This window comes from Electrophorus electricus, chromosome 11, assembly GCF_041902795.1.
Source record: "Electrophorus electricus isolate QZ-2024a chromosome 11, ASM4190279v1, whole genome shotgun sequence".
Taxonomy (NCBI): domain Eukaryota; kingdom Metazoa; phylum Chordata; class Actinopteri; order Gymnotiformes; family Gymnotidae; genus Electrophorus; species Electrophorus electricus.
The window spans coordinates 27,285,447-27,298,948 of NC_137507.1; the positions used below are offsets into that span (position 1 = coordinate 27,285,447).

At 39.9% G+C, this 13,502-nt stretch overlaps 2 protein-coding genes across 2 annotated transcripts; both read left to right on the forward strand.

The window, feature by feature from the left end:
• The first annotated feature begins 101 nt into the window (after positions 1 to 101).
• On the forward strand, positions 102 to 1,592 carry dad1 (defender against cell death 1). The gene is made up of 3 exons (XM_027031965.3): positions 102 to 417; positions 733 to 893; positions 1,387 to 1,592. The coding sequence occupies exons 1-2, from the start codon at positions 207 to 209 to the stop codon at positions 861 to 863; spliced, it is 342 nt and encodes a 113-aa protein (XP_026887766.1). The 5' UTR covers positions 102 to 206; the 3' UTR covers positions 864 to 893; positions 1,387 to 1,592.
• A 232-nt stretch (positions 1,593 to 1,824) lies between these two features.
• Positions 1,825 to 7,346, forward strand: pigr (polymeric immunoglobulin receptor). Its single transcript, XM_081723218.1, has 7 exons — positions 1,825 to 2,032; positions 2,984 to 3,328; positions 3,495 to 3,576; positions 4,056 to 4,282; positions 4,448 to 4,536; positions 5,741 to 5,790; positions 5,887 to 7,346. Exons 1-7 carry the CDS (start codon positions 1,984 to 1,986, stop codon positions 5,897 to 5,899), a joined length of 855 nt encoding a protein of 284 aa, XP_081579344.1. The 5' UTR covers positions 1,825 to 1,983; the 3' UTR covers positions 5,900 to 7,346.
• Positions 7,347 to 13,502: the final 6,156 nt, after the last annotated feature.

Sequence of the window (13,502 nt, forward strand, 5' to 3'; positions counted from 1 at the left end):
AACATAGCTATGTATTGCCAAAGCAGAAGGTCGTCATTGCCCTTAAAATATCGGGGAATATTGCAAAATCATCCGGAACTAAATTTCACAAACGTTTTGTTGAGGGGGCACATTTTGTGGTGACAACCGTCAGCGTTCGCTTACACGTCATTCATTTGCTTCACTTTTCGTCTTTAGTGATATCGGGCTGTTTGTCCACCGAAACAATGTCGAATTCAGTCATCTCTGTCATATCGCGTTTTTTGGAAGAGTACACAACCAGCACGCCGAACAAGCTTAAAGTGGTGGATGCTTACCTGCTCTACATTTTACTAACTGGGGCCTTCCAGTTTCTGTATTGCCTACTGGTCGGCACATTCCCATTTAATAGTTTTTTGTCTGGCTTTATTTCCTGTGTCGGATCGTTTATTCTTGCAGGTAAACATTGTCTGGCTTTACTCTGTAGTGGGCTTGTGGTATAACATTTTAAATGTGTAGCTAGCCTTATCTGGATAGCGGAGTCATGCAGTGCACGATAGCTGGCTAGCTATGCTAACTAAAATCAACACTGGCGAGCTAGCTGGTTTGCTCTTAGGCTTTCATCATTTAACTTATAATGGTTCAAAAAAGATGAACCCGCATTAGCTACATGTTCTACAATAAAGTCCTAAGTTATTTATTGTAGTCTAAAACGGGCTTGTTTCAGCTAAGTGATCTTGAGGCTGCGTGTCGTTGCTTCTCCTTCCTTTGCAGTGTGCTTGCGCATCCAGATTAACCCCCAGAATAAAGGAGAATTCCTGACGGTGTCGCCAGAGCGGGCCTTTGCAGACTTCCTGTTTGCCCATACTGTTCTCCACCTAGTTGTCGTTAATTTCATTGGCTGAAGATCTTCTCTATGATGCTACCTTGTACAGGTGCGTGGCGTCATCACGTTTGTGCCAGTAATGTGCGTTTTATGTTAGATGCAAGCTGTACTCAGGCATGGTGTACTGCTATCACAGACTGAAAATCTGCATGATGTATCTGCATACTTTTGTGCATGAAGAGATTTTTAAATTCTTTACTGGTATGAACTGAAGGACACATTTTGCACGGACATGCACATTGGTGACTTGCTTTTTGTAAATGTATTATGCTTTTTAGCGTTTTAACATTTTAATCTATTTTTAAAAAAGGGACAAAAAATATGCTGTTTTAATGCACTTTTAGTGCTACATGTTTGGATGGATCATAGTGTTCATGCAGTCAGGTTAAGCTGTATAAGGGAGAGTTAAAAATACAATTTTATTTATTGTTTTGAGTGACTTGGGAAGCCAGAATAAATCAATTAATATTTGTCATGTAGCTCCATTGGTAGTTGCTAGTTCTTTTGTAATCCGCTGACCAGTGATTGTTGATCTATTCCAGGCATGAAGACTCAATATGGATGTCTTCCTGACCTACAGTTTAATCAACAGCTGTGCCATCAGGATGTAGAGCTCTTATGTTAAATATGAATTGCCCAAATGATGATGTAATTTTTCCAATCTTGTTTTGTTTCTCTTAACAACAAACTTTTCTACTTTTCTAAAGTCCTCCAACTATTCAAACATAAATAAAAGGATTAAGAATAACCGTATGTGAAATTGTTTAACCTTTAAGGATTTGCTTCAGAATCATCAACGTATACTTTAGTTTTCATACATGGTATTAAACAATTATTCTATATTACAATTTCATTTCATGATTTTATTTATGGTATGCTGCTGCTTTGAAAATCTCCCTGAAAAAGCATATAAAAGTCTAAAGTATAAAAGTGGCAGGTGTTATATTTTTTTCTAATATCTGTGTGAAAATGAATGTTGTAATCTTGTACTGGATCACAAGGAGTTAAAAAGAGCCCCTTACATCTGGAACTGCTCAGTTGAGCCGGAAGGGAAGTGACAGAGTGTGCCAAAGGAATCTCTCATAACAGCTGAAGAAGGCCTGTCCCTCCCGAGCTGGCCCTTCACAAAAAACTTTACAATGATTTCGCTTTGCTTTCTTTTTATTGTTCTCCTTCACCAGTTTCTAGGTGAGTGGGTCTTTTTTTTCTCACTTATTGCAAACCGTGAGTGAGTTGAGAGCAGATGTTGGAGTATGTGCATTTTATGAAATGTGCAGCTGAACATTTTCTTATGCTTACTGCAAAAGAAATATGGAAACTGGAAACGGGTATTTGAATGAGAAGTGTGTCTGAATTTTATTAATGGTGATTATGCTCACCATATAGTGTGACATTCCACAGGCTTGTACAGCACAGATGGTTTTAGTTTGGAGAGCTATTCGTTGACGCAGGCTGCTTCTGCATTGTTTAGACATTCATCAGTTTTGACAGCACATATGGAATCACATGTTTTACTAGTAATAGGACAAATAATTCTTGAAATGGTAAAAACAAGGTTGCCTTATAAAATCAGACAAAAGGCAGTGTGGTGACTATAGTATAGTGGTTATGAATGCTCCTACCTACACCAGTGTTGAAGCTGTTGTTTTTCAAGGGTGTTGTGAAATATGTTTCCCCTGCTCATGCCCCAGTTTAAACAGTCCTTAAAATAAGAGCAGTATCCGCTCTCCCAACCTACTGAAGAGAAATACATGGATATATGAAGGATTTAAAAAGTGTTTCTTCAGTGAAATCAAATTTTCTAATAGTTGTACTACTTAATGCATTAATTTAATGCTAGAGTGTTCTTCATAATAAACAAGGACCAGAAAGAGTAGATGAGATGTGAAAGTCTTGAGCCATTTGTTTTTGTTGTTTTTCTTTTTGAGGAAACTGAAACAAATTCCATTCTATGCCCCATTTAAGATCTGGTTGTGAGTAGTGTAGAGAGCCATCTCGCATATTCCGTGTTAAAATAATATTGCTACAGGTTATCTTTTAATCACATGAAATGTAATTCATAATTCTTACTACTGATGAGTACTATGCACAGTGACATTGCAGTGCAATAGGCAGACAGTCTCTCTGCAATTGGTCTAGGTGCTGTTTGTAGTGTGTTGACGGTTGGAGACCTAGCAGTGCTAGAGGGTGGATCTGTCACAGTTCCCTGCCACTACAACCCTCAGTACACCCAACATGTGAAATACTGCTGTCAGGGTTCCTTGCGGGAGTTCTGCACCAGTCTAGCTCGCACAGATGACCCCGGCTCAGCCCCGCCTGGGAAGGGCAGGGCGATGATCGCTGACGACCCAAGTCAACACGTATTCACGGTGACTATGCGGGAGCTGAAGGAGGCAGACTCAGGCTGGTACTGGTGCGCCGTGGAGGTTGGGGGCATATGGAGTGCAGACAGCACTGCATCTCTTTATATCAGCGTCATACATGGTGAAAGCTGCCGTCAATCTACATTGACTATATATTGATAAATAAACTCTTAAAAATACACTTTTCACTTTAGCGTCCCATTCATGCTAACAGGGCACATATCCATCAGATACTTAAAAAACTCATAACCATGAAGCTGTGATGATGATGTGTTTTGGTGCTTCAGGCATTTCTGTAGTGAACAGTATGGTGAGTGGAGAGGAGGGTGGCAATGTTACTGTCCAGTGCCTTTACAGTGAGAAACACAGGTACTACATGAAAACACACTTATATTGTACTTTTCAGAAGCAAGCATGCTATGCCAGAGAAATTTAGTTTCAGTTAAATCCAGAAAGATCCAAAATGGATTTTAGTTCAGTATCAACTGCTAACACTCCCGAGCTGCTATAACATTTGCCAAGAGTCCTTGGGAATCACCACATTTTGGCTCCAACTCAGCTCTCAACACACTTCAATTAAGGATACTGGATACTTGCAACAGGTGTACTGGGAGCTGGGATGGACAGAAAATGTAGACTGCCTGGTAAATTCTGAGAACTAGTTTAAGAAACACTAGGCTTTGTGATACTGCAATGTCTAGTTATCAGTCCTAGGTGCATTATGAACTAGAATAGGAGAAAAATGTAGAGCAACCAGGATTCACCAGTGATGACAGTGGAAACCTCATCATTACTGAATAAGACCATTTTATTGGTGAAAAATGTGCCCTTTTTTTGTTTTGTGTCAGGGAGAGTGATAAGAGGTGGTGTAGGAGTGGCCACATGAGCTCCTGCCTGGTGACAGACTCTACCGGGACTTTCAGCAGCAGGTCTGTGCTGATCCTCGATGACAGGCTGGACACTGTTACCGTGACAATGAGGAGGCTGGAGATGCGGGATGCCGGATGGTACTGGTGTGGTGCTGGCCAACAGCAAGTGACTGTTCATGTGTCGGTTACGGCAAAACCAACCACTAGTATGTGTCTGATCCACAAATACACAACTACAGTTAAAAGAACTTGCCTTTTATTACTTTTTGTGTCAGGTCAAAGACAAGTTTGAACAACTTATGATGTATATGGGAAGAAAATCTAAATAAAGTCCATCTATTAAATGTATTATCATAAATTATTCCCTGCAGCATCATTCTTGGCATCAACACTCTTGCACACAGTTAGTCCAATTAACAACGCAGCCTTCATCTGTTGCAAAGGCTCAAATCTCCAACAGGTGAGCAGACTAACTCTTTGACCCTCCGCCCCTTCTCTTCATAGCCCTATCAGATTCCACATATCTCATACACAAATTCATGATTAGGGCCTGAACACCAGGAGCTGGATGTGCTGGGTGGTTGTCGGTTCACTCTCTAGTTCAGCATTGGTGTGGCACACTGGAGGTGCTGTAGGTGTTAGTGGCCTTCTTTTGACCACTTCCTCTGACCACTCAACCTCAGCCCTGGGCAGTGGTTAAGGTACTTAACTTGTAATTGGAAGGTTGCTGGTTCAAGCCCTGCTGCTGCTGTTGGCCCCCTGAGCAAGGGCCTTAACCCCCACTAGCTCAAGTTGTACTCAGTTATAATTGTAAGTTGCTTCGCATAAAAGTGTCAGATAAATGCAGTATGACCCACATTTCCCTCCCAATTACTCCAGAATAAATGCAAGAGCTTCACAATATGGCCTAGCCCTTCATGTCATGAAATTGTTATAAATGACTGAAATCATGAATTTAATAGTACTTAGTTCTGGATTGATTGACATCAACATGGTCTGCTATACAATCAGCTAAACCAATGAGCACTGATTGTGAACGTCATGAACTGTGTTTAGTCTGCCAATATCTGGTCTGCTGCATGCAGTGAATTTAGCTATGCTGTGCTCTTTCAGTGCCCTGTTTTGGCAGTCTCCCCTGCTGGTGTGTGGTTCTCTGCTCCTTTTGTTAGCTGCAGTCATGGTCCTATGGAGGATTTTGGCACAATGCAGTAAATTCAGTTTTGGTTTGCAACTGGGCATGAGAAATGCATGAAATCAAAGACTTCTGGGGCACACAGTTCATATGAGCCTTTTAAGACTTTTCGGATAGGGATTATAAAATCTGCATCCAATTTGTGATATGTTGCAATGAGTAAATGTGTTACTACAATAGCATGTTACTGTAAAGTTCCTTTACATTAACAGTGTGTTGTTATAAGTGAGTGGTAAACCTGTTTTGTGTTGAAGTAAAAGGCAGCATCTGTCCATACAAAAACTAGCTGAGAGGGTCATTTGGTTCAACACCTGGGTTAGATCATATTAAATTAGATTAATTTAGTTAGGCTTGGTTTTATTGTGGGTTTATACAAGCTCAAAATATCCAAGTAAATTGATGTTACCCTGCTTTTCAGCTATGGAAAAAGTTAAACAGATAATAAGCCTACATTCCTATGTTTATTTCACAGAGAAGATTCCTGAGCAACAAGGGATGGACGAAACAGAAGCTAAACTCACGGTCTGTCCCAGACACTGACACATTCCTACACTCCTTCATCTAAGTCTCTTAAGAGTTGAAGCTGTAGAGATGCTTAGGTTGTTTCCCAAAATGCAGGTGTGTCAGGTAAATGGTGGGGAATGGAAGAACATTCCGGTCGTCTTCCTGAACACTTCAGCCCAGCAGGTCCACATGCTGTGATAGAGAATGCCATGATATGCCGGCCATCAGGGCCTGGATGAACAACCCTCAAGGAAGACATCTGACAAGAATGGGTTGAGGAGGCTTTGTGGGGCCTGATGCACCAGCTCACAAAGAGATGTTGAACAGCCATGTTTTTTTCAAAGAGAACACATGAGGCTTGTGAAGAGTTATAATCCTTTGATTTCTTGTATAGGTGCTGTGTTTAAGACTTTGGAAAGGTACCCTTGGCAGTAATCCTAAGTGCCCTAATGGACTGTGTAGCCCATTCTGTGGAGAACTTTAAAAACTGATGAAATGGAGACATTTGTACAGCAAAATAAGAGAATGGACATTGTTATTCATTTCTCGACCCCATGCATCTTGATAAAGAGTGTAAAAATGTAATCAATAGATGTTTCTGAATCTAGATACAGTAAACTACAGATTAATGTGTCTATTGCCTTTAACTGCTCTTGCAAGTCTTCAATAAAACTGTAAATAACAATGATAATCCACACTCAGTATTAGCATTATGCTCTCTTGTAAAGTAACTTTTCAAATATTTAAAATAAAGCAAAAAAAAATTAAGTTGATGGCGGTGGAGGAGGTCCTCCTTACGGATTCTCCCTCGGTTGTGGACACCCCATCACCGGATTCTGGAGAGCGAAGAGCCTCCGGCACCTGAGGCTCCACCCACGGCTCCACCCAGGAGGTGCTGCTCTGGAGCAAGCTGGCTTCCCCGTGTGGCTGCTAGATAGGCATCACCGTCGTCCAATGAAGACACTCCCTCTCCTTGCCTTGTAGAGGCAAGAAGGCAGCGTCACCAGTGCACGCCCCTGAAATGGGCAAATCAGCCGCTACGCTTCCTGACACATGTGTGCCAAAGCCTGTGCAACCGCTGCCGACCAAGCCGACAAAGGACGATCAGCCCCAAACTGGGCGGACTCCGACCCAGTCAACGACGGGAGGACTGGCTAGGGCTCCTGCTTACTCCCCCGGACTGTTTAATAATCCATTATGTAGTTCTGTTTATGGGCCTGTCTCGATCACTGTATCTCTCACTTACTGTGCCAGTTTCCTTTGTTTTCCACTTTGTGTCTGTGCCTGTACCCGTCAGTTTGTCCGTCCCTGTGTCTGTTGTCGGCTCCTCCTCCCAGACGTGTCCCAGTGTGTGCGTTATTCCGTATGGCCACACCCTCCCCGTGTTGCACACCTACTCCTCGTTTTATATTGTTATTGTGTGTGTGTATAAGTCTCTTGTTTAACTCTGAATATTGTCGGTGTCCTGCTTAGCCTTCTACCGTCACAACTATTTTACTGAGAATGTAATACAAGAGCCCCTATCTTTTGCTTTACTGTATTGAAAATAAAGTCTGATCTATATATAGACCTAACTTGAATTTGATCTATAATACAGGGTAATCCAGTATGTGAATGTGATGAACTTTGATGTCTCCATATTATTGAATTTTAGCTTTGGTTGCTTCCCTTAGAGATATCAAGGTGATGACTGATTGGCAGGAGTTTTCCTTAACCTCTCCTTCCTTTTGGTCCTACCGTCAACCACTGTTGATCTGGTTGCTCTTCCTCGGGGCCCTGTGGCACATGTCTCGGAACAAGTGAGAGTCAGAGATGCTGAGAAGCTCACTGAGTCACTATTCACACCTCAGGGTATAGAAGTAAAAATAAACAACTATTTATACATTAGCATATTCTCCACACAGTTGCTTTTTCCAGAAAGAACATTTGTCTGTCATTAAAACAAAGCATCTTATTCAGAGACCAAGCAGTACTGGCAGATCATGTAAAGTAATGGATCATATGTAATGGAAGATTATAGTGGAGCATAAAAAGAAACCTATACAGATGTGTTCCATTATAGAACTTTCCAATGACACAGAAACTAGCTTTAACTTCTTGGTTTGCAGGGCATCTTATACCTGTGTTAAAATAATGTTTTTAAAGGACAGATTTATACAGAAAATAATTTTCCTTATAGGAAATTCTGACACTAATATTACTGAAATTTCCTAAATGACAGAAATCATACAGGAACTGATATTTGATTCAGAGTGCACAGAAAGTGATGCATGTTGGCCATCTTTGCAGTTAGATACATTGTGCATCAGTGAATACAAACAGCAACCATTTCTCATCACTGAGGACTATACTGTTTCCACTGTGTTCATGTGTACAGCTTGAAACAGGAGGTGTCATCTAGTGCTCTGTAACAGCAGCTCCCAAATGTAAAACTGTAAGTATGCTGCTAAAAGTACAGCCAGGCCACTTGTCAAGGATATAGCCATTACTTCACTGTTCTGATCCAAAGACTATTCAAGACATGTGAGCTTTAGCTGGTTGAAGGCAGTATTTGTTTATGACAACTGTGCTAACTGTTGTAACTGTTTATGAGAACTGTAATAACTGTAGTAACTGTAACTGATTATGAGAACTGTATAATTATAATTGTAATTGTTTTTTCTAGCTTACATTCTGCTTTGCTGTCCTTACCAAGTCTTTTGGTCAGCTGGTGATACAGTCAGTAACCGAAGAGCATCCAGGGTTGTAGGAGTGTAAGATTCCCCATGTGCCTGATCTCTTTAACTGCCCCATTGTGCAGTGGCCTCCCATAGCCACAGATGATGGGGTGATCTACAGCTCTGTGCTTCACATTAAAAAGAAAAGGGGTCAGACAGAAGGTCAAAATAAAGCTGTGCCCTGGACCATGAAAGACTAATGATTTTTCTGACATGTGCATCTGGAGAGTTTAACCAGGTAACCACATACACAGAAGTCATTTCAATGCAAGTGATGGTTGGTGTGGGTTCATGCCATCGTTACTTTCTGGAAAATCTTCATCTGGAGCAAGTGTGAGTGAGCGAATGATGATGACTTATTAACCATGTAGTTTCTCGTCTCAAAACATACCTTGTTGACCAGTGAATTATGATTTTCTGCTGATGTTTTGGTCATACTCCCATCTGTTTTTACTTCATGATGGCAAACCTGTATTATTTGACTTGCATACTCATACTCTCTCCAACAGTGGAAGAGAGAGTAAGTGTATATTACTAAATGTGCTTTGACTCTACATATGTTTTGTGAGTGTCCCAGAACACTAGCGTAGAACATTAACACTAGTGTAGAACACTAACACTAGTGTAGAACACCAATACTAGTGTAGAACATTAACACTAGTGTAGAACACTAACACTAGCGTAGAACATTAACACTAGTGTAGAACATTAACACTAGTGTAGAACACTAACACTAGTGTAGAACACCAATACTAGTGTAGAACATTAACACTAGTGTAGAACACTAACACTAGTGTAGAACACCAATACTAGTGTAGAACATTAACACTAGTGTAGAACACTAACACTAGCATAGAACATTAACACTAGTGTAGAACACTAACACTAGTGTAGAACACCAATACTAGTGTAGAACACTAACACTAGTTTAGAACACTAACACTAGTGCCTCACTACCTTCCTCACTTCTTCCATCTAAATTTGCAGCATCACACATTCTGAAGCTGCTTTAGTGCAAAACATGAAAACATGGACCAATCCACTAATAAACATGGCAAAACCTTCCCATTAGAGTAAAAAGGGTAACTGCCAAAGTGTCCTCAGTATTTCCATTTGATCCTGTTAATGTGTATAATGGTCTAATAATCACTGTTTTCTGTATTTTGCTTTTTCTGTGTTTGTGTAATGCACACAATTATATAGCGCCCACATGTGTCAGCTACAGGATGGTGCTGCCTTAGTTTATTAAATACAGTAAGGGTTCTTTTTTTGTGTTGTAATGAAATACCTTTTTAATTGCAATAAATGAAAATACAACAGTAACTTATGTATTATGGCGATTGATCACATGCTGAAGATAAAAGATTGGGCCACTTTAATTTTCAACTCATATCTTATTTAACATGTTGTCTCCTCATCTACAACTGGAAAGATGCCTAAAATATGTGGGGGGGTTTTTACATTCAAGCGAGTCATGAGTTATGCTTTATATGAGGTTTTATTGACTTTATTTTTGTGGAAGTTTACAAATGTAAACTTGGGATATGAGATGTGCGCCAGTAACTAAGAAAACTAAGCATTTAAAAAAAAATGAAAATGAAATGTTATATTATGAATGAATGACCATTTAGAACAATAATCAGGTTGGTTTGTGGAGAACTTCAGGTATGAAGTATGTGCACCAAATGTGCCTTTTTATATTTTCAAAGATTGATGTCTTGAAATTTTTATTACTGCATGCTGTAATGATTGTCCTGTCTAGTTAATTAATCTGCTTTTTCAGTTGAATCAGGATCCATTGAGCAGGAAACTTTTAACTTTGCGGTAGGATGTAACAATTAAATACTGTGAAATAAAAAATGACACCAAAATATGGATTGATAAGAATATTTTAAAAACCTTTAAATTCTACTCTCTCTCATTTGAAAATGTTTTAATTAAGCAAAAACATTTACATTTTACACTGAAAATCACATTCACGTTTGACCAAAACACAGCAACGTATGCATCATTAAGAATATTAAAAAAACAAAGTTTATTTTATGCTGGCTGGTATTGGTGCTCCATTGGAGATCTGTAAGTTCCTGTTAATTTAATTAAATGGTGTAAAAATTCTGAATGCTGGTAAACCTTAAAACATGACAACAGTGATTAGAGACAGAAAAACCTTTGCTTAGGGTGCAGCTCTACATATGCTTTTATTGTAAAAGTGTGAAAGTGAGTCAGATTTACTTTTTCATATTTGGTCTCTGTTGTGTTCTGAATACAGCGTTCTCAGTATGGCCAACAGCGGTAGCAACCAGCATACATCTCATTGATGTTCTCACTGATGCCAGAATGTGTCACAAAGGAGAATTTGCTCACTCTTTTCTCATAGTGAAAAACAATAGTGACAGTGACACCTTTGAAGGCAAGCATCGAGGTTTTAAATCTGATGCATGCAGCTACTGGACACCAATGAAGGGAGAGCAGCCGTGGAGTGATGTGAACTTTGGAAGATTGAAGAACAGTCATGCTGCTGCATTTTGAACAAGTTGTAGAGGTCTGATGGCTCTTACAGGAAGACCAGCAAGTAGTGAGTTGCAGGAGTCTAGCTTTGAAATCACAAGAGACTGCACAAGTACCTGGGTAGCTTCCTGCGAGAGAAATGGCCGAATCCTTTGTATGTTACAAAGGAAAAATCAGATTTGAAACATGAGTTGAGGTGGACAACTGGTGAGGTCATTTCCTTTTTATTCTACATGAGGATCTGGTCCAAATATGACAAATTCCACAGGTTTGTATAAGAGAACTTAGGTTGTGAATCATGCTAGACAAACACTTTGGGGTTTTAGTTATTTTAATACTAGTAGTCACTTGTTTTACAATAAACTGACCATCCTCTTAGAGCATTGAGGGGTGACGGGGTTATGGTAGCAGATGTTTTTTGGGTATGTTGTCATGACGAGCTGTATGTAACATCGGCAGCGGGATGGACAGATCTTTGTGCAAACGTGATGTTGGTGATTCCCTTTTCTATGGTTTCTGTCCCTCAGGTTGCATTAAGAGGACACAATAATGATCCTATTCATAATTGTGCTGCTGTATTAGGTAGCTTTGATGATAAAGTATACATAGATGTCATTGGGGTTCCTAGGGGAGTACCAGATGAATTTAAGACTAGAAATCAGACTGAAGCGAGATTTGAGTCTTCCATGTTTCGGTGGGTTACCATTAATAAGAATGTTGACCGGATGAACTTCCAGTGTTTTCTTCCGTGTTTTCCAGTTTTTCGTCTGTCTCCATGGTTCCCTGTCACCTCCCTTTACCTCCAGCTGTTCCTAGTTTGTCCCTAATTGTGGTCCTGTGTGAACCTTGTTCCTGCGTCTGTTGTTTGTCGGTCATTGTTGAGGCATATCCCGCTTGCTCTTGTCCCGCGCTCCCTGTTAAGTTACCCTCTCTGTCTGTGTTGCTTTCCCTGTTCATGTTCGCTAGTTGTCTGCTGTTCGCTCGTCTGTTCTACTGTCTCTATGTTTTTGTCTACGCTGCTTTCCCCGTTAATGTTTGCTTGTTTGATTCCGCTCTCTTTCATCGTCCGGTGTTCTCCCATCACTTCGCTTCTGTTTGTTTCCTCTTAATATATACGCAAGGCTTATCTGATTTTCTTTGAGTTATTATTACTTATGTTTTTTGTCTTGGTTGTTGTTGTTTGTCTACCAGATGTAGTCCAGTTCTGTGTTCTCCCCGCATGTTCTAGTTTAATAGCTCTTTTTATGTTTAATTCCCTAGTTCTCGCCCTCACCCTGTTAGCCTGTTACTCTTATGTTAACCTGTTTTGTTCTTTTGCTCTATTCTGTACTGTTAGTCTGTGTCTGTTATTAAACATATTATTTAGTTATTCTATCCCATGCGTCCCTTCTATTATGGTTTCCCTATGTAATTAATTTCCGTCTCAAGTCCAAGGCGCCGCCACTCCGCAAGTGTGTTCGCTTTCCACCTCCCTCGCGTTATGTTGTTTTTTTTTTGTTTGTTTTTTTGTTTTTTCCAAATAATACTACACCTGATACTTCTATTACAAGAGCATTTTGCAGGTTAGTCACTACGCAATCAATTGACCGAGAATTCTAGTAAATAACAGTATTACTGGTTTGATTCAATTTTTAGAAATTGGAAACGTATCATTTTAAGTGTCTTTTCTAGTGTAGCGATAGGGACAACCCTACTTGCATTATGCGGGTGTTGTTTCATGTACCAGAGGTCTAATTGTGAGGGCAGTTGATAAATCAGTATCATATCAGATGTTTGCTCCTTATGAAGGTCTAGCAATTCCACCAGTGTATGATGCACAGATTCCCTGCACCACCACACCTGCATCTGAATATCTATTACAGCTTGTCTTAATACCATCTACTTCAATGTATGAAAATTACACTGAAAAAGAATTAAAGTTTACAATTAAAATTAAATAAATGTGAAGTTGCACAATAATGAAAAGATTAATATGAAATGATGCATCTAGACAATACATCACAACAAATATACAATGTAAAAATTGTTCTGCAGATCTTGTAATTCACTTCTGATGCAAGCAAACTCTCAGATCACACGACATTCGTCGACTGGATGCGTTGTGTATAGCAGCATGGGGGTGTCTGTGCATTGGTGGCCAGTAGATGGGTAAATGCCCCATGTGCTTTAGTAGTGGGCTAGTTAATGAAGTAATGTAGAGGAGGATTATGGCTGGTTTGTTCCATTCTTTCATTTTGTTAAATATTTCCCCCTTTTGCGGTCTCCCCAGCATGAGGTAAAATCATGTGGTGTTTGGTCAATAAACCATATTTGCTTTGCCTTCAGTAAGGCCTGGATTGCGTTTGTTTATTCACACAGCTTGGATATGGGAACTCTGCAGTAGAAATACTTTCACCCTTTGCCGTAATTTCCTGCTACATATGGTGTGTGGGGAATTACAGGAATGAATTACAGAAATGTGTGCACATGCTTAATGAAGAATTGTTTTTTGTATCTCCCTTGTAT